We start from the raw sequence: 22,204 nt of genomic DNA on the forward strand, positions 1-22,204 counted from the left end.
CAACACTGCGACAAATTAAATGAAAACGGTACATGGGTAGCACAATAGCTCAGATCCACTGACCTGCTGGAACCCAGGGGATTGCGGGGGCTGATCGAAGTTATTCCAAGCCTGGTCTCACTCATTACTCCATCCCCAGACAGATCTCACTCTCATCTAGAATGGAAAGAGACAGAGTGGTATTTAGACATGAACGACGTTAAATCAAAAAGCTGTCAAGAATATAACAATGGAGAGAGGTTGTCTGAATAAGCTATTATAACAGGGTAGCTGGATTCCTGGAAGCAGTAGTTTACACATCCAAAGGAGGCAAGTTTAGTTTAGTTTAGAGATACATCACGGAAACTGGCCCTCTGGCCCATCGAGTCCATGCCGACCATCGATTACCTGTTCTCGTTAGTTATCCCACAACACATTTGGGGCAATTTAAGGAGGCCAATTAACCTACTTACAACTCCGCGCGAGACTGGGATATGGGATGAAACCAGACCACCCAGAGGAAACCCACGTGGTCACAGGGAGAACATGCAAACTCCACACGGACAGCACCCGAGGTCAGGATGAAACCTGGGTCTCTGGCGCTGTAAGGCAGCAACCCTACCGCTGAGCCACTGTGTCGCCTGAACCATTTAATCACTATAAACGTTCAATCCCTCTACCACCCGTGCAGGGTGGTTACAGTGTGCATTGCTGTCAAAATGCGCTGCAGTTGCGTACTAAACCCTGGCAGCATCTTTCACATCCATGATCTCGACCCCCAAGAAGGGCAAGGCAGGTGCATGCAAGCAATGGCATGATTTCAATAGTGAATTTGACAACCATTTAAAAGTTAGTTGAGAAATTGTCAAGTGGAAAAAAAGCTGTCTTGGAATTAAACAGTATTGGGGACAAAAAAATATGTTTCTATGTAATCTCCCGCCAGTATTCAGGCACCATTGTCTCTTAAGAAAATAATTTATTAGTTTCACCACTGAAACTAAAGCCATTATGTCTATAGTCACTTATACCACAATACCTTAAGAAGCAATATAATGTACAGCCTTTAGTAATGTTAGCGTGCAGTAACAAAAGTAAACATTGCTATTGAAAAAACCTTTATTTCTGAAATTCTGGCCACCCCACTATAGGATGGATGTGGAGGCTTTGGAGAGGATGCACAGGAGGTTTGCCAGAATGCTGCCTGTATTTGAGGGCCTCAGCTCCAAAGAGGTTGGATAAACTTGTATTATTTTCTCTGGGACGAAGGTTGAGGGGTGACTTGAGGGAAGAATGCAAAATGACGAGAGACATTGATAGGGTAGACAATCAGAACCTTTTTCCTCCAGGGTGGACATGTCCAACAGTAGAAGGCACAGCTGTAAGGCGAGAGGGGGAAAAGGTTTAATGGGTGTGTGCGCGGAACGTGTTTGCTTACACCGAGTGAGTGGGGCCTGGAACGCATTGCCGGGGGTGGTGGTGGTGGAAGCAGATACATTAGTGGCGTTTACGTGACTTTTAGATAGGCATATGGAAGTGCAAAGAAGAGAGGGATATGGATCACATGCAGGCAGATGAGATGATTAACGGCATCATGTTTGGGGTGAACATTGTGGGCTGAAGGGCTTGTTTCAGTGCTGTAGTGTTCTTTCCCCCACAGGCCACCAGGTCCACAACTTGCTGCCACCTCCTGAGTTCAACATCGGTCCAAGATCCTGTGCCCTGTTTTCGCTCATCTCCCTCCCACACAGGTTGTGTAAAGAGAGACAATCTGGTCGTCGGTGGCTCTGCAACACTCAACAGCCGATATACACAAGATGGGTGACTTACATGGGAGCGTTGGAGGGCAGGCGGAAATTCAGAGAGCAGGAGAAAAGAGAAAACTATGCTTAATAATACAAATCCATCTCCAATTATGCCACAACTGTAGGTGCTTTTAAACAAAAATACTGGACAATGTTTTTATTCTCCTGGCTTCAAGTTCGATCTTTCCAGGTAAGTGTGGGAAAACCAACTATCCATCATGGTATGATATCATAGAGCATCATATAATACAGCAGAGGGCAGCACTGGTAGAGATGATGCCTTATAATGCCAGAGATCTGGGTTCGATCCTGACTACGGGTGCTGTCTGTATGGAGCTTGTACGTTCTCCCTCTGACCGTGTGGGTTTTCTACAGGTGCTCCAGTTTCCTACCACACTCCAAAGACGTACAGGTGTGTAGGTTAATTGGCTTGTGATAAGTGTATATTGTCCCGAGTGTGTAGGATAGTACTAGACATGGGGTGATCATGGTCGGCATGGACTCGATGGGCCGAAGGCCCCGTTTCCACGCAATATCTCCAAAGTCACAGGACAAGGCTTGCCAGCCCACAATGTCTGTGCCAAATGTGATGCCAGGATAATCTAATCTCATCTACCTGCACCGAATGTATATCCCTCCACGTCCATTTGAACAGTATATCCACAAGTCGTAGCAATAACCTTCAGGCATTGCCTGACTTCCTGCTATCCTCCACTTTGTGTGGCTCATACAGATTGACCCTGCCCGCTGAGAAGGGTAGGGCAACACTTATTGGTGCTAAAGATAGACACACATTACTGGAGTAACTCAGCTGGTCAGGTAGCACCTCTGGAGAAAATGAAACATTACCCAACCTATGTTCCAAATGTCAGGCATCCTGCTGCCTGACCCGTTGAGTTACTCCAGAGCTTGCCCAGAGTAGTGGGAATCGAGAATCAGAGGACATAGGTTTAAGGTGAAGAGGGAAAGGAAACTGAGGGGTAACATTTTCACACAACAGGCGGCAGGTGTATGGAACGAACTGCCAGCGGAGGTAGGGACTATCGCAATGCTTAGGAAACAATTAGACAGGTACATGGATAAAACAGGTTTAGATGGGTAGAGGGGCCAAAAGCAGGCAGGTGGGACTAGTGTAGATGGGACATGTTGGTTGGTGTGGGCACGTTGGACCGAAGGGCCTGTTTCTACACTGTATAGCTCTATGACACTTTGTGGCTATCTCTGGTATAAACCAGCATCTACGGTTCTTAGCGTCTATATTTATTGGTGCTACCTCAGGAGTTCTGATTTTGCAAGCTGCCGTTTGTAAAGTTTGGAGATGGGCATCAAGCTACGAACTGAGATTCAAAAGCATTTTAACGGACCAATATGTTGTTATTGGGGATGGCGTGATGTTGTGAGGGAGGCGGCTGGCAAGATGAGAAGAGGCACAAATACCAGTTGAATATCTCGTGCAGTAAAATTCCATGGGATTCCGCACTTTGCCGCATGCATCTTTGCCAGGTCAAGGACACGTTCTACAGACGTTCACTTGTTCAATAACCACTTGGAGGAATGCACAAAAACTCCCACTGCTTTTGAAACCAATCCACCTTCACACGTCGGTTTATTTACATGTTGAGTAAAGTGCAGGGACTGACAAATTGAGCCCTTCCACTGAATCCTGATCTTTAGACTTTAGAGATACAGCGTGGAAACAGGCCCTTCGGCCCACCGAGTCCGCGCCGAGCAGCGATCCCCTGCACACTAACGCTATCTTACACGCTCTAGGGACAATTTACAATTATACCAAGCCAATTAACCTACAAACCTGTACGTCTTTGGTGTGGGAGGAAATCGGAGATCCCGGAGAAAACCCACGCTGGTCACGGGGAGAACGTACAAACTCCGTACAGATCCTCACAGCAAAGCTGGGCAGGTCACGAGGAGAACGTACAAACTCCGTACAGACAAGCACCAGTAGTCAGGATAGGACCCGGGTGTCTGACGCTGTGAGGCAGCAACTCTACCGCTGCCCCACCATGCCGCACAACTGTAACATTTAGGCCAAGCAAGAAATGCACTTTACAGAGGTGCCTTTCTTCAGCCGAATCATTTAAACAAACCCTTACCTGCTCTAAGCTACAATGCTCTAAGATCTCAATACAGAAAGTGTATCAGAATGAACTGCAGATGCTGATTTACAACAAAGATAGACACAATAGACAATAGGTGCAGGAGGAGGCCATTCAGCCCTTCGAGCCAGCACCGCCATTCACTGTAATCATGGCTGTTCACAATCAGTACCCCGTTCCCGCCTTCTCCCCATATCCCTTGACTCCACTATCTTTAAGAGCTCTATCTAACTCTCTCTTGAAAGCATCCAGAGAATTGGCCTCCACTGCCTTCTGTGGCAGAGAATTCCACAGATTCACAACAGGGAGAAAATGTTTTTCCTCATCTCAGTTCTAATGAAAAAGTTTTTCCTCATCTCAGTTCTAAACCTCATCTTCCTCGGCTGAGTCTGCTGCTGCCGCCTGTATCGCTCTATTGAGAATAGACGCAAAGTGCTGGTGTAACGCAGCGGGTCAGGCAGCATCTCTGGAGAAAAAGAATGAGTGACGTTTCAGGTTGGGTCAGCTCTGAAGGAGGGAAGAAAGAGGGGTAACTTTTTCATGCAAAGGGTGGTAGGTTTACGGAACAAATTGCCAGTGGAGGTAGTTGAGGCAGGTACTATCACGATGGTTAAGAAGCAATTAGACAGGTACCTGGATAGGACAGGTTTAGAGGGCTATGGGCCAAACGCAGGCAGGTGGGACTAGTGTAGATGGGACATGTTAGTCGGTGTGGGCCGAAGGGCCTGTTTCCACACTGTGAGACTCTATGTTTCCAGAGAGACGAGGAAAGAAAGTACTGAGCTGTCTAAATCACATTGAATTTCATTAAGTAACTGGCAAGGTCAGTAATATCTCAAGCAAATCAGAATGCAGCTCATTTCGATTTAGCGTTTCCATGGAAATGACCTCAGGCAAGCACATGACTGCAGGTACATTAAGACAACTGGAAAAGCAAACTGGAGCAGATCTAATCTTTAGACGTCACTTTTTATAGAGTTGAATGTAGTTAGGGTGGTGATTTACAGGCCTCGCCCTTCTATGTTTAACCTGCGAGTTAAGTCAACGAGCCTCCACAGCTTTTTTGGCAACACAGAACTCTGAGAAAATAAGCTGGCCATTCAGCCCATCCATCCTATTCTATCAGATCATGGATGATCTGTCAAGATTCAAGTGTGTTTTGCGTAGGAAGGAACCGCAGATGCTGGTGTACACCGAAGATAGACGCAAAATGCTGGAGTAACTCAGCGCCTCGGGAGAAAAGGAATAGGTGATGTTTCGGGTCGAGACCCATCTTCACACTCGTTGAGTCTGAAGTTACTCCAGCATTTTGTGTCTATCTTCAAGAGTGTTTTATTGTCATATGTTCTGAAACGGAACAATGAAATTCTTACTTGCAGCAGCAGCAGCAGGACAGATTTGTAAACATTGTACTTAATAAATAACATAATAAACCAAACAAAAGAAGAAGCTCAATTTTAAAAAAGTACTCAATATTATGCAAAGATAACAAAACAAAGCCCAAAGTTCCTAAAGCAACCCAGGCAGTTCGTAGTTTAGTCAGATTTGGTAGTGTTTAATAAACTGATATTGGTTGGGAAGAAGCTGTTCCTGAACCTAGATGTTGCAGTTTTCAAACTGCTGTACCTTCTTCCCGAGGAGTGAAATGGGAGCTGTGCCAAGGTGGTGCGAGTCTCAGATGATGCTGGCTGCCTTTTTGAGGCAGTGCCTCCTATTAGATCCCTTTGAGGGTGGGGAGGTCAGTACCCATGATGGGACACATGTGCATCTTGATTCCCCTGTGCATCAAGATCCTGTCCTTCCCCATCAAAAAAATATCTCGACTTTAAAAGCTCCCCATTACCCCTCCAACCCAGCCACTCCTCCCCTCCTCAACTGACTCCAAAGACGTACAGGTATGTAGGTTAATTGGCTGGGTAAATGTAAAAATTGTCCCTAGTGGGTGTAGGATAGTGTTAATGTGCGGGGATCACTGGGCGGCACGGACTTGGAGGGCCGAAAAGGACTGTTTCCGGCTGTATATATATGATGATGATATGATTGGGGAGATGGCCCGACACTTTCATGACACAGTGTATGAAGGAGGGCTTCCTTCACTGGCCAAAGTTCATTCAAATGATAAGCCTCTTTGTTCGGGACTCCTAACGGAGGTAAGAGTTCCTATTTTTCCTTTAAGTAGTCATCGGCTTTCTCTAAATGGCACAGTGATGCAGCTGGGAGAGCCACTGCCTCAATATAATTCTGACTGGTATTGAATGGCCTCAGTGCCTTGAAGTCATGCCTTCAATTCTGATGGTTTCTCAAGTGTCACCATACTGGGGCCATGACGGAGGTGACCTCAACTTTTCTAGGTGCAATTAAACCAAAACACAGAACTTTCACTGACTGCCCGGTAGATCGAGACAGAGTATCTGAATACCGAAAGTCAAACATCAATCCTCATCTTATTTACCATCCTGTTCCTTGTTGAAACCCTGCAAATGTTTCCACAACCTCCATTGTTGGTCACTTCTACATGCGTTAGTTTAGTGTAGCTTAGAGATACAGTGCGGAAACAGGCCCTTCGGCCCACTGAGTCTGTGCCGACCAGCAATCGCCCCGTACACTAGCATTAATCATTCACAATGGAGACAATTTACAATTCTTAGCGAAGACAATTAACCTACAAACCTGCATGTCTTTGGAGTGTGGGACGAAACCGGAGCACCCGGAGAAAACCCACGCTGTCACAGGGAGAATGTACAAACTCCATACAGACAGCGCCCGTAGTCAGGATCAAACTCCGGCCTCTGGCGCTGTAAGGCAGCAACTCTACTGTGCCAGTCCTTTAGTGTGGCCCCCTTATGCCGACAAGACCTCAGTTTAGAAACTTCCCTTTTATTCCCCTGATAAACTTCTCCAATTGCAAATGAGTGTTTAAATTCTCCACAATGCAGAAAAGAACTTCAGTGTTGACCAAACGGGCACAGTGGCAGAGCTGGTAGAGACGTTGCCTCACAGTGCCAGTGACCTAGGTTTGATCCTGACCTCGGGTTGCTGCCTGTGTGGGGTTTGCAAGTTCTCCCTGTGAACACGTGGGTTTCCTCCGGGTGCTCTGGTTCCATCCCGCGTCCGAAAGACGTGCGGCTTTGTAGATTAATTGGCCTGTGTAAATTATCCGTAATGTGTGGGGAGTGGATGCGAAAGTGGGATAACGTAGAAGTAGCTTGAGAGGTGAACGGTGGTCAGAATGGAGTCGATGGGCCGAGTAGCCTGTTTCCACGGTGTATCGCCAAATCTAAAAAATCGATACACTTGTCACATCATGTCAGTAGCTTCTCTTGGAGGATAAAGACCCTGGCGGACAATTTATTATTACATTGGCTGATATTATTGCATGGTCACTCTGGAGAATGTTTGATGTACTACTGGTAAGTTGATAAATACCGCACAATACATTATCACAGATAGTCAAGCAATGAGCCAATCATTTATTTTTGCTCTGGGGGATGTTGGGGGCAGTATTCCAACAGCAGTAGCTAAATTGGAATTGAAAGGATTAGGGCCCGTATAAATCTCAATGTATCTGAACTATCTCAATGTATCTGAAATTAAAAGAAAATGTCAAAAGTAGAAAGATTCAGTAAGTGAAGCAGCATCTGTGCGGGAGGGGGTGGGGAACAAAACAGTGGTTATTTGGTTATTAACTTAATGATTATAATTTATTACAGTTATTAACGAGGCAAAGCACCCGAAGAAGGGTCTCGACCCGAAACGTTGCCCATTCATTCTTCCCGAGATGCTGCCTGACCTGCTGAGTTACTCAAGCATTTTGTGAATAAACCCCATTATAAGTTGTCAGAGCAGTTGAAAGTTGAAGCACTGATATTGACTAAAACGCGAGATTACAGATTCATGTGAAGACCATTGCAAAGTTGTATGCAACCAAGAGGCTGTGTGTCATCTTGCATTTTGTGGGCATTATTTTGGTTTTCAAAATAGTTGCCCTGGGTGTATTGACAAAAGAGCCTTTCTTGGCAGTCATTAAAATGTTAAACCACGCACAGTTACTATTCCACCAGGGCAACTTCATCAAACATGTGGTTCATCAATAACCGCACAGGCTTTACCACAGTTCAGCACAATGCCGTGCAAATTCCACACCACACACATTGTTGGTGCACAGTACAATGTACAATGATGTATGTAGCACTGCGTGTATTACTGCACAACCTCAACTTGCTTCTATTATTTGGCGTCACATTCCAATCTCATAGACACTTGCTCAAAACACACTGCAGTTTACTTGAAAGATGCATTACAACACAAACTGTACTGCAGAATAACTGTGCATATTCCATTCTGTTAGGGCGGCACGGTGGCGCAGCCGCAGAGTTGCTGCCTGACAGCGAATGCGGCGCCGGAGACCTGGGTTCGATCCCGACTACGGGTGCTGTCCGTACGGAGTTTGTACCTTCTCCCCGTGACCTGCCTGGGTTTTCTCTGAGATCTTCGATTTCCTCCCACGCTCCAAAGACGTACGGGTATGTAGGTTAATTGGCTTGGTAAATGTTTTTTTATTTTTATCCCTAGTGGGTGTAGGATAGTGTTTCTTTATCCCTAGTGGGTGTAGGATAGTGTTAATGTGCGGGGATCGCTGGTCGGCGCGGACACGGTGGGCCGAAATGGCCTGTTTCCGTGCAGTATCTCTAAACTAAACCCTAAACCATAAACCATAATGCATACTGTTGCGCAGTTTGTATCATGAGAACTTTATATTATTATTTTTCGAGTGAATTAATTCCAATATGACTTCACAGTTATTATGATTGTAGTTATAGCGCATAGGACAGTACAGCGCAGGAACAGGCTCTGTGTCCCACAATGTCTGTACTGAACACACTGCCAGGTTAAACTAATCTCCTCTACCTATAATCCATTTCCCTTCACATCCATATGCTTACTCAAAAGCCTGTGAACTGTCATTATCGTATATCCGCCCCCACCCCCACCACCCCTGGCAATGCATTCCATGCACCCACTACTGTGTGTGTGCCTGCACGTCCACTTTATATTTGCCCCTCTCATTGTCAAGCCATGGCTTCTAGTCCACGACATTTCCATGCTGGGAAATCGGTTCTGACCATCTACCTTATCCATGCCTCTCTTAATCATATATATTTCTATCAGGTCACCGCTCAGCCTCCAACGCTCCAGAGGAAACAATCCAAGTTTCTCCAAAAGGCAAGACAAAGAACTGCAGATGCTGATTTACATTGGCAAGGCCAATCGTTGAGTAGGCTCAGTGAACGTTTCGCCGAACACTTGCACTCGGCCTGCCAATGTTGCTAACCATTTAATTCCCCTTCCCATTCTCATACTGACCTTTCTGTCCTGGGCCTGCTCCATTGCCAGAGGGAGGCCACATATTCCGCTTGCATCTCAGGAGAGAAGGAATGGGTGACGTTTCGGGTCGAGACCCTTCTGAAGAAGAAGGGTCTCGACCCGAAACATCACCCATTCCTTCTCTTCCTGAGATGCTGCCTGCCCTGCTGAGTTACTCCAGCATTTTGTGAATAAATACCTTCATCTGCAGTTATTTTCTTACATATTCCGCTTGGGTAGCTTGCAGCCCAGCAGTACGAACATTGAATTCGACAATTTTATTTAACCCCCGCACCTTCCCCCCCCCACACCTCATTTTTATTCCCCCCCCCTCCCCTGTGCCCCAAGCTGGACTCACACCTATTTCTATCCTACACTCCTTCCTCTAGCTTCACAATTTGCAAATCTTCAATCCATCTGCCTCACATTCCCGTTTTCATCCCTGGCCTTTTGTTCCAACCATCTGTCTATCACCTGTGACCACCTATTACCTGCCAAGCTTTGTTCCGGCTTTCCTCTCTTCCAGCTTTCTTCCTCCCCCCCTCCCATCGAACTGAAGGACAGTCTCGACCCAAAACATCACCTATCGTGTGTAGGAAGGAACTGCAGATGCTGCTTTAAACCAAAGAAAGCCACAAAACTCTGGAGTAACTCAGCAGGATCTCTGGAGAAAAGGAATAGGTCACATTTCGGGTCGAGGCCCTTCTTCAGACCTATTCACGTTCTCCAGAGATGCTGCCTGACCCGCTGAGTTACTTCAGCACTTTGCGTTCTTCCACGTCTGTCCGTCTCTTATTATAGCTAGTACCCTTTGCTCAATGCAGTTGAACATTAACAGGTTTAAGGATTCAGCCATTCCTACAGTTGTTATCAGTGAGGTTTTGGACCATTGTCGACTGGAGCTTAGAGCACCCAGATTTCCCTAAAGCCCGTGTCTATCCGTGTGCGAGATCGCATGTTACATTTACACCGTTCCGGTCCATGCACATATATTGATCTTTCACTTCACATTTACTTTGCCAGGATCATCCGACACAAACGCAACTTTCACCAGAGAGAGAATGGAAGCAAACTCTCAAAACAAACCACACGGAGCACTGATAGAAAGAAGGCAGGACTGCTGACTTGCACATTTACTTTATTCTGCAGACATTCATCTGGAACAGATTCCCGCTGGAGCTTTAGTCTGCTCACCAACCACAGTTCCCGGTAAAAAAACTGAACTGCAGTTAGAACACATCTTCCAGTTGCAAACCACTTTACCTCCCCTTCCCATTCCCATACTGACATTCCAGTCCTGAGCCTCCTCCATTGCCAGAGCGAGGCCACACACAAATAGGAAGAACATATAGGCAACCCATATTTCGCTTGAGTAGCTTACAAACCAGTAGTATGAACATTGATTTCTCTAATTTTAGTAATTCCTGCTTTCTTTCTTTCTTTCCTCCCCCCCCCCACCCCCCCCCCCCCCCCCATCCATCCCCCACTCCTTCCCCTCCCCTTGCCCCAGTCACCCTGGGTACAAACACCCGCTTCCCCCTTCTTCCGTCACTCAACCCCCCCTCCCTCTCCTGCCCTCCCCCCACCCTTCTTCCCCTAAAAGTCAGGTAACCAGTTCCTCAGTTCACAACAATGATCCCTCATGGGATCACAGCATCCCCAGACAACAATCAACTTATCAGGAACCTCCCTACACCAGGGCATCTGTTGCTGGCCCCGATTTAATCTTGCTTCCAGCTCCTCTCCCCCCCCTCCTCCCCCCCACACCCCAATCAGTCTGAAGAAGGGTCCCGACCCAAAACGTCACCCATCCATTTCCTCCAGAGATGCTGTTTGACCCGCCAGCATTTTGTGTCTATCTTTGGCATAAACCAGCAGTTCCTTTTTTATTACATTACGGTCAGAACAAAACTGTGCTGGGCTTTAAAAAAAAAAATATTCAAGCATCAGCTTTGAATCCAAACCAACGTGCTTTGTGACTTTGGTCAGACGCCCAGTCTGATTGTCGGTTCATGAATAGGGATGAGAGATCTAGGCCTGCCAGTGGAACAATTGCATTGCTATCCCAGTCAATTCAATTGGTGCCAACATTCCTCATACCACATCAGCTGTGGGGCAGCCACTGCCTGCCTCACAACCTGCTGAAACTGGTACCAAGTATCTGGACAGAGCCCCTTTGTCAGTCACCACTCACAACAGACGTGTAGCTACAACGCACTAATGGTTTTGTTCTTCATTTCTGCTGACAGCTAAGAAAATAGATGCAAGGGGAATTGGAAACAGCCCAACTCTGGAGTCGTTGTGTTTTCAGGAGGGGAATTGGAAACAGCCCAACTCTGGAGTCGTTGTGTTTTCAGGAGGGGAATTGGCCTTTCTCCTCCCCATTTCCTGCATTTTAATTAAGGTGCATTCAATGTGTTCTCTCACTCGATGGACATCTAACATTCAATACAAAGTTGACTTGTATCGGCAAAATTGACTGTTTAGTTTAACCGTCTGTCTAGTTTAGTTTATTGTCACGTGTACCGAGCGAGGTACAGTGAAAAGCTTTTGTTGCCTGCTAATTAGTCAGCGGAACGACTATACATGATTACAATCGAGCATAGGCACAAAAAGCTGGAGTAACTCAGCGGGCGGGGCAGGCAGCATCTCTGGAGAGAGGCCATCCTCAGTGTACAGATACATGATAAGAGACTAACGTTTGGTGCAAGATAAGCACAAAACGCTGGAGTAACAGCAGAACAGGCAGCATCTCTGGGTAGAAGGAATGGGTGGCGTTTCGGGTCGAGACTCTTCTTCAGACCAGAGCAGGATAAAGTTCAGTCAAGTCCAATTTAAAGATAGTCTGAGCTTCTCCACTTTTGAACCTTGGTGGCTCACCCAGTGGCTCAGCACTTCAACTCCCCCTCCCATTCTGACCTTTCTATCATGGGATCAGCCAATCTTCCCTGTCCCGCCTGCAACTGGTCCAAAACGCCGCAGCGAGACTCCTGACGGGTACCCGTAAAAGGGACCACATCACGCCGATTCTGGCCTCTCTCCACTGGCTCCCTGTACGGTACAGAATCAACTTCAAGCTCCTCCTATTCACATATAAAGCCCTAAATGGATATCCCCCCCCCCCCCCCCTACATCAAAAATCTTCTAACCCACCTCTCTAACTCCAGGTCCCTCAGGTCGGCCGACTTGGGGCTACTCACTATCCCGCGGTCTAGGCTTAAGCTCAGGGGTGACCGCGCTTTTGCGGTTGCAGCTCCTAGACTGTGGAACAGCATCCCTCTCCCCATCAGAACTGCCCCCTCCATCGACTCCTTTAAGTCCAGGCTCAAAACCTATTTCTATTCCCTAGCGTTTGAGGCTCATTGAGGAGGCGCTGTGAACTGTTTTGTATGTGCTGTTATGTTTGCGTGCTACTGTGTGTTTCATTTTTTTTCCTTTGTACCTAATCAGATGTACAGCACTTTGGTCAACGTGGGTTGTTTTTAAATGTGCTATACAAATAAAATTGAATTGAAAAAATGGGCCTCCTCCATTGTCATAGTGAGGCCCAGGGCAGATTGGAGGAACAGCATCTCATATTTCGCTTGGGCAGTTTACACCCCAGCGGTATGAACATTGACTTCTCCAACTTCAGATAATTCCACTGTCCCTCTCTTTCCCCTCCCCCTTCCCAGTTCTCCCACTGTCTTCCTGTCTCCTACTACATCCTATCTTTGTCCCGCCCCCTCCCCTGACATCAGTTTGAAGAGGGGTCTCAACCCGAAACGTCACCCATTCCTTCTCTCCTGAGATGCTGCCTGACCCGCTGAGTTACTCCAGCATTTTGTATCTACCTGCTCCACTTTTGAGGTAGATAATGGCTCAGGACCACTCTCTAGTTGTTGATAGGATGGAAACTGCCCTAGTTATTTTAACTGGCAACCAACAGAGGTGAAGCCTTGCTTTTTAAACTTCAGGTTTGTTGTCCGTCTGCCCAGATTGTGTAGGGAGTAGGTTTTACTGGCAAACTAGTGAGGAATGATCTGTTCTTTAAGTTAAATGAAGTCACCTCCCATTCTTCTAAATGAGACGCATCTTCATTTGTCTTAAAGAAAATAACTTTCCTTGAAGTTTAAAGTTTAAAAAGATGTTACCAGGATAATAAAATTCCATTCTTTAACACAGTGAATCTCTCCTAATGGGTCATTTAGGTTTCAATCAAGTCAGTTATCAGATGCTTATTTGAAGTACTAATTATGAAATGTAGAAATAAGGAACTGCAGATGCAAAAGAATAGTGCTGGAGTCTGAAGTCTGAAGAAAGGTCCCAACCTATCCATGTTCCTCAGGAATGCTGCCTGACTCCATCATTTTGTGCACCTGTTTTTTAAAACCAAGTAGAAAAACTAGGTGTTTAATCTAACCATTGTCATCTTTCTCTGATAACAGGCATTGAACAAGCTCAGTCTGAAGAAGGGTCTCGAGCCGAAACGTCACCTATTCCTTTTCTCCAGAGACGCTGCCTGACCCGCTGAGTTACTCCAACACTTCCAGTCACGAGTGTTTCATTGTCGTATATGTCCCAGATAGAACAATGAAATTCTTACTTGCAGCAGCACAACAGGATATGTAAACATAGTACATAGTACACTGTAAACAAAATAATAAAGGAGAGCAGAAAAAAAAGTTCAATGTGTGTATGTTGTATAGGAAAATAACTGCAGATGCTGGTACAAATCGAAGGTATCACAAAATGCTGGAGTAACTCAGCAGGACAGGCAGCATCTCAGGAGAGAAGGAATGGGTGATGTTTCGGGTCGAGACCCTTCTTGAGACCTGCTGCCTGACCTGCTGAGTTACTCCAGCATTTTGTGATACCTTCAGCGTGTGTATGTTCGTCATTTACTGCAATGTTTTTTGCATCCATCTTCAGTGTAAACCAGTATTTGCACTTCCTTCACACACAACATGATTTGCAGTTTGTGTCTGCAGCAAGAAAATTAGGTTTTAAATCTACGGAATGCCTGGGCAGCATCAGAAATTAATCAGATAACTGCCGAGCTAGACACAAAATCACAAACAGGCAGATTCCAAGCTTCTTTCTGTGAAGTGTCCAACGACAGAGGAAACAGTACAGTGACACGCAGAGTGCTGGGTTGGATGGAAGCCAGGCCACTCTGCAGCATTGGCTATGCAGAGCTGTTCAGCACAATAGTAAATAACAGCACATTGTCTTGTCGAGCGTGGAAGGAAGCAACTCAAACGTTTCCAACAATGACAATGACAGAGACAGAGAAGACATCCGGCAGAGAGTCAGGCAGGCAGACGGCAAGACGTGCTCAGACCAACCTCTCATTCCCCGCCCAGGCTCCTGTTCCAATCTGCGTGAACGATTCCCACTCTCTCTGCTAAACATGAACTTAATCCACCGCCCCAAAGATCAGCAAGGGTCTCGACCCGAAATGTCACCCATTCCCAAGATGCTGCCTGCCCCGCTGAGTTACTGTAGATAGATTTTGTCTATCTTCAGTACCTGTTTACTGCCTCTCTCCTGGTGGCTGAGCACTTCAACTTCCCCTCCCAGTCTCCCGGTGGCTGAGCACTTCAACTCCCCCTCCCACTCCCAGTCTGACCTTTCTGTCATGGGCCTCCTCCAGTGCCATAGTGAGGCCAACTGGAAATTGGAGGAACAGCACCTCATATTTCGCTTGGGCAGCTTGCAGCCCAGCGGTATGTACATTGACTTCTCCAACTTTAGATAGTTCCTCTGTCCCTCTCTTCCCCTCCCCCTTCCCAGTTCTCCCTCTATCTTCCTGTCTCCACCTATATCCTTCCTTTGTCCCGCCCACCTGACGTCAGTCTGAAGAAGGGTCTCGACCCGAAACGTCACCCATTCCTTCTCTCCTGAGATGCTGCCTGACCTGCTGAGTTACTCCAGCATTTTGTGAAATACCTTCGATTTGTACCAGCATCTGCAGTTATTTTCTTACACAAGGAATATATTATTATTATTATTATGTCATAGTTTTGCCTCCTTATTACTGGTTCTGCAGTCCTATGGGATGTCATGCAGCCTACCCAGATTGTATGCCCAAATGTCTACTGATTCAGTCATACCGCACGGAAACAGGCCCTTCAACCCAACTTGCCCATGATGACCAAGATGCTCCATCTATGCAAGTCCCACCTGCCCACGTTTGGCCCATATCCCTCCAAACCTTTCCTATCCATGTGCCTGTCCAAATATCTTTTAAATGTTGTTATGCAATGGCTTGCTTCTATTTTTGGCATCACAATCCAATCTCATAGGGGATCCTCGGACTATCTATGATCAGAATTTACTGGACATTATCTTGCACTAACGTTATTCCCGTTATCATGTGTCTGTACATTGTGTATGGCTCGATTGTCATCAATGTAGTGTCTTTCCACTGACTGGTTTGCACACAACAAAAGCTTTTCACTGTACCTCGGTACATGTGACAATAGACTAAACTCAACTATTGATACCTGGGATAGTTCGACCTCAAATGGATGTGTTGATCATGCTTATTTAGATTAGGTTTATTGTCACATGTACTGTGGTACAGCGAAAAGCTTTTGAGTGCTATCCAATCAGCGGAAAGACTATACATGATGACAATAGAGCCGGTTCATATTGTACAGAGATACAGGATAAAGGGAATGACATATAGTGCAAGATAGAATCCAGTAAAGTCCAATTATGCTTCCTTCAATGTATACATGTCACCTCCCTGATCATATGATTTTCAACCTCGGTCCTTTAGTTCCCTTTCCCATCCCAAAGACGTGCAGGTCGGTGGGTTAAATAGCGGGTCCAAACGATTATTAGTAGACTCAAAATGCTGGAGTGACTCAGTGGGTCAGGCAGCATCTCGGGAGAGAAGGATTTGTTAGTTCCAAATGATTGTTAGTTCTGTGAACAGATTACAGACAAATAAGTGGGGAAATGGAATTGACAGGATTGTTCCGAGAGCTGGCATAAAGTTGAAGGGCTGAACAGCCTCCTGGCTTGTAAGAGAATTTGGGAATGTTTACGATGAAAGAATTTTAGTATCACTTCTACAGTAATTGCAACAGATCTTGGTCTAACATTTACCTCACATCCCTTTTAGTGCAACGTGTAGATTCCTTCACATCACACGTTCGCGATTTACCAGCAGAAATAAATTTGAAGTGACTTCAAACTAACCAAATAAACCAGAAATCCAAAGATAAACGCACAAAGCTGGAGTAACTCAGCAGGGTCGGGCAGCATCTCTGGAGAAAAGGAATAGGCGACGTTTTGGGGTCGAGACCCTTCTTCAGAGAGAGTCAGGGGAGAGGGAAAGGAGGGATATAGTGGTGATTATAGAGAGATAGGGAACAAATGAATGAAAGATATGCAAAAAAGTAAAGCTGATCAGGGAAAGTTGGAGCGCCCAATGGTCCATTGTTGGCTGTCGGCTAGGTGATATGCAGACAGTGAAACTCAACACAACGACAGTGAAACTAGTATGACGAATAGGGTGGGGGAGGGACGGAGAAATCCAGGTGGTTTAAGGCAGCTGCTAGTCAACGTAATGTGTGTTTTTCATAACCTCATGTACCGAGAAAGCACGGGGCGATTAACAAAGAAAGTAAAAGTGAAGCATGTGTGGAGAGAAATCTCCACAAGTACTGGACCATGAAAGGGTTAACACAGAACAAAAAGTTAAAAGCTTACATCACGAGGCCTCTTTTGGCCCCGGTTCCTCTACATATCACATAGTGAAGCCTTTACGGTCCCTTTACAGTCTGGCTCTCAGGGTAACGCTGCACTCAGCCATAATTTGCAAGTTAAAAGGAAGCCTTCTTGGCCAAGTCTGGACGCTTTATTCCTGCTGGTGATTCAACGTTGCACTGGGACAAAGAATAGCTAAATATCCACTTTAATCAATCCTTCGCCTCAGAGTGAAAACATCAAGAATTCACTGATCAGGCTGGGCAGTGTAGAGATGGATGAAAACTGACGATAGTTATTTGCACTTTCAGAAAAGTATTAATATCTCTCAACCAACTCATCTTGAAAATGCTAACTTGTGACCCGGTTTACAGCTCGGCTCTAAGAAAGTCAAGATTGTCTCAGTTACAACAACATAAAAGGACAAAGTACTGGAGGTCTGGTAGCATCTCTGTAGAGCATGGATTGGTCTTAAGGAATAGGAGTAGAATTAGGCCATTCGGCCCATCAAGTCTACTCCACCATTCAATCATGGCTGGTCTATCTCTCCCTCCTAACCCCATTCTCCTGCCTTCTCCCCATAACCTCTGACACCTGTATGATAGGCAATGTTTCAGGTCGGGAATCTTCTTCAAACTGATTGTCGTGCGGAGGGAGTGGAGATGGGGAAAAGAAAATTGGACGAGAGGTCGGGGCAGGACAAAGGACAAAGCCTGGCAAGTGATAGGTGGATATGTGGAGGGGGTTGATGGTTGGACAAAGGTCACAGATAGAAAGACAAACAATAAGTGCGGGACTGGATAGAGTGAATTGTGAAGACAGAGGAAGGAATATAGATGGGGAAACAAGGAATACAGAGGCTGATTTACTCCCAAAAAAGACAAAGTGCTGGAGTAACTCAGCGGGAAGGGAACGGGGTAGGGTGGGGAAAGAGGGGAGAAATAGGTACAAATCCTGGTGGGGCACAGGGAAGCGATGGGGGAAATAGGGAGGAGGGGGGTGTTGTTTGTAGGTTAGTTACCATCTCAATTAAGTTTGTGCAAAGGCAACTTTCATTCAGTTAGTTTAGGCGAACATTTTCTTATCAACAGAAACGTGGTTTCAAATTAGTGCCAGGGATGATTTTATAACCAGAGTAAACTCTTGTAATAACGGACCACATTGGGGGTGGGGGGGTGTCCGTTATTGCCGATTGTCCACTATAACAGAGCAAGGGGTTTTCTTCCCCCGGGCCAGAATCCTGGAGCCCCGTGACTGTGAGCCCAGTGGGACCTCCCTCACCAAACGCAACGGCCCAAGAAGGCCACCGCGGTATCTCCCTGTCCAGCGTAACCGGGGAACGGCAATAACCGTTGCCCCTGCGGCTGTTCCCAGCACCCAGATTGGTCGTTGGTGTGGCGGGTTGAGGAAACCCTGTCTCGCTTCAAGTCAGACTCCCCCGACAGGTGCCCGCCCGGACCTCAGGGTGAAAGGACATCCACCTTTAAGTCTGAAGAAGGGTCTCAACCCGAAACATCACCCATTCCTTCTGTCCAGAGATGCTGCCTGACCCGCCGAGTTACTCCAGCAATTTGTGTCTATCTTCGAATAGAAACATAGAAACATAGAAAATAGGTGCAGGAATAGGCCATTCGGCCCTTCGAGCCTGCACCGCCATTCAATATGATCATGGCTGATCATCCAGCTCAGTAACCTGTACCTGCCTTCTCTCCATACCCCCTGATCCTTTTAGCCACAAGGGCCACATCTAACTCCCTCTTAAATATAGCCAATGAACTGGCCTCAACTACCTTCTGTGGCAGAGAATTCCACAGACTCACCACTCTCTGTGTGAAGAAATGTTTTCTCATCTCGGTCCTAAAAGACTTCCCCCTTATCTTTAAGCTGTGATCCCTGGTTCTGGACTTCCCCAACATCGGGAACAATCTTCCCGCATCTAGCCTCTCCAACCCCTTAACAATTTTATATGTTTCAATAAGATCCCCCCTCAGTCTTCTAAATTCCAGAATAAACCAGCATCTGCAGTTCTTTCCTACAAACCTTAAACATTAACTCAGTTTCTCTTTCCAAAGATGCTGCCTCACTTCCCAGGTGTACAAAGTTCTTTTTAAGCAGCCAACAATTGTATTTTTGTGGCTGCAACCTAAAAGATACGAAGGACTGATTGCCTGTTACATTGTTCAATAGAGTCAAGTGTCGATCTGAGCAACGGAGCACAATTCCTCTACCTCTTTTTGCCTCCGAAACAATGAAACCAGGAGCGTTGAACTGCTAGTCCGGACTCTCCTACAACCACATTTCCACAATGGCCACAACATCATAGTCCCAAGCATCAATCCAGGCTCTATGTTTATCTGCCTTCTCTACAATACTCCTTATCGCTAAACCTCAACTGATGGGTTGAGTGTACAGAAGCGCAGTGCCCCTCATTTGATTTGTCTGTACTTCCTGCTGACATTTACTGCAGCGCATTTCAAAACCTGTTCTTATTTTTCTCTCAGAATCGACTTCTCTTTCTGAGGACTATTGCGAAAGGCCGACTGAAGCTGGGAGATCAAGGAGCCACACAACCTTCAAACACTCAGTCAAACTACTTCTTTCTAAATAGCCTACACCAGCTGATATTTCATCAGGTTCCGGAGAAGTTAATTCATTGCTAAACACTTTAATTCCCCTTCCCATTCCCACACTGACCTTTCTGTCCTGGGCCTCCTCCATTTCTGAGAGTGAGGCCAAATGCAAATGGGAGGAACAGCACCACATGTTCTGCTGGGCAGCTTACACCCCAGCGGTGTGAATCCTGATTTCTCCAACTTCAAGTAAGCCTTGCATCCCCTCTCTCTCTCTCTCTCTCTCTCTCTCTCTCTCTCTCTCTCTCTGTCCCTCCCCCACCCTAGTTGTTGTACTAGTTTCATTGTCGTCCTGGTGAGCTTCATTGTCTGTAACTTGTTTTCACCTAGTCCACAGCTAAAAATGGCCTGTTTCCTTTATCATTGTTACTTTCTTAGCATATTTTCCATTCATTCGTTCCATATCACCACCTATATCTCGTTTCCTTTACCCCTTACTCTCAGACTAAAGAAGGGTCTCGACTCCAAACGTCACTTATTCATTTTCTGCAGTGATGCTGCCTGACCCGCTGAGTTACTCCAGCTTCTGGTCTACCTTTAATTAACAGCAATATATTAAGGTAGCATTATACCCTCCCCTACTACACATATTTACTGGGGGAAAAAACCTAACAATCTCAGAACAGAGTAGAAACAAGGAACTACAGATGCTGATTTACAACAAAAAAAAAAGACACAAAGTGCTGGAGTAACACAGCAGGTCAAGCAGTACCTCTGGAGAACATGGATAGGTGATGTTTCGGGTTGGGACTCTTCTTCAGAACATATGCTGTTCATGCAGTAATATCAGGTCAGTTTGTACATCAGTTTAGTTTATTGTCACGTGTACCGAGGTACAGTGAAAAGCCTTTGTTACGTGCTATCCAGTCAGCAGAAAGGCAACACGTGATTGCAATCGAGCCATTTACAGTGTATAGATACATAAGGGAATAATGTTTAGTGCAAGGCAAAGCCAGCAAAGTCAGATCAAGGATAGTCCGAGGGTCACCAAGGAGGCAGATAGTAGCTAAGCACTCCTCTCTGGTTGTAGTAGTTCACAGCCAATCCTTCTAACCCCCAATTCCCAAGGCATCAATAGTCAATCACACATACAGCTATCACACTCCAATGCACAGTCACTGCTGGCTCCATTAACAATGGCAGCAAAAACCAGAACACTGAAACACGGCCTACAAAGCAGGCACTCCACATTCTTATGTCTTGGGACGGCACGGTGGTGCAGCGGTAGAGTTGCTGCCTTACAGTGCCAGAGATCCGGGTTCCATCCTGACTTCGGGTACTGACATGTATGGAGTTTGTACGTTCTCCCTGGGACAGAGTGGGTTTTCTCCGGATGCTCCGGTTTCCTCCCACACAGGGGTTTGTAGGTTTAATAGGCTTCTGTAAAATTGTAAATTGCCCCCAGTGTGTAAGATAGTGCTAGTATATAGGGTGATCGCTGGTGGGCCAAAGGGCCTGTTTCCGCGCTGTATCTCTAAAGTCTAAGAGGACAGTCTAAAGTCAACACACCGCCAGTTTAAACCTTCGTTGTTTTTGTGCTACAGTCTATAATGGGAATGGTTACAGAATGGTTTGACACATGTGATGCCAGGAACAATAGATTTGAGGAAGATCTCATCAGCAAAGAGCACAAGGTCAGTGTCGGTCACAGTTCATCTTCCAACACCTCCCGGATGCTGTGAGTTAGAAATGATTAGCGGGCAGTCAGCTTATTCAGCACGAGGCAACAACTGAACTTGCAAACCTTCGTGCTCTGTCGTGCTCAGTACCATAGTGGTACAAACATAATCGGGAACTTATTCACACGATCTTCTGATTCTGTTTAGTTACGACTATGTTTGTTCCGTAACTAAACTGTTCACACCGCAACTGCCCAGGCCAATGCTTTTCACTGTACCTCGATACACGCGACAATAAAATAAACGAAATTTAGATTAAATTTTTTTTTAGAGATACAGCGCAGAAACAGGCCCTTCGGCCCACCGGGTCCGCGCCGCCCAGCGATCCCCGCACATTAACACTATCTTACACCCTCTAGGGACAATTTTTAAAAAACATTTGCCAAGCCAATTAACCTACAAACCTGTACGTCTTTGGAGTGTGGGAGGAAACCGAAGATTTCGGAGAAAACCCACGCAGGTCACGGGGGGAACGTACAAACTCCGTACAGTACAGCACCCGTAGTCAGGATCGAACCCGAGTCTCCGGCGCTGCATTCGCTGTAAGGCAGCAACTCTACCGCTGCGCCACCGTGCCGCTCAATAAACCAAACTAGATGGGAAAAGGAAAAAAGTAAAGGCAATCAAACAAAACGGTGGCCCAGCAGTGAAGCTACTGCCTTACAGTGCCAGAAACCCAGGTTCGATCCTGAATATGGGTGTAGTCTGTACAGAGTTTCTATATTTTCCCCATGACCTTTGTGGGCTTTCTCCAAGATCTTTGGTTTCCTCCCTCACTCCAAAGATGTTTGCTGGTTAATCGGCTTGGTATAAATGTAAATTGTCCCTAGTGTGTGAAGGATAGTGTTAATGTGCGGGGATCGCTGGTCGGTACGGACTCTGTATAGGTGACATTTCGTGTCGAGATCATTCTGGAGGTGCTACAATCTTCCAAA

General features: G+C 46.1%; 1 protein-coding gene across 3 annotated transcripts in view; it reads right to left on the reverse strand.

Annotated features, from left to right (window-relative positions):
• Window positions 1-22,204, reverse strand: part of LOC144605508 (DENN domain-containing protein 2C-like) — a 107,034-nt gene that overhangs the window by 60,256 nt on the left and 24,574 nt on the right. For all 3 annotated transcript variants that reach the window (XM_078420868.1, XM_078420866.1, XM_078420867.1), the window contains exon 2: window positions 64-156. In XM_078420868.1, the coding sequence (XP_078276994.1) occupies window positions 64-125 (62 nt within the window). In that variant the 5' untranslated portion in view covers window positions 126-156. The remainder of the gene's footprint in view (window positions 1-63; window positions 157-22,204) is intronic.

This window comes from Rhinoraja longicauda, chromosome 24 (assembly GCF_053455715.1).
Source record: "Rhinoraja longicauda isolate Sanriku21f chromosome 24, sRhiLon1.1, whole genome shotgun sequence".
NCBI lineage: Eukaryota > Metazoa > Chordata > Chondrichthyes > Rajiformes > Arhynchobatidae > Rhinoraja > Rhinoraja longicauda.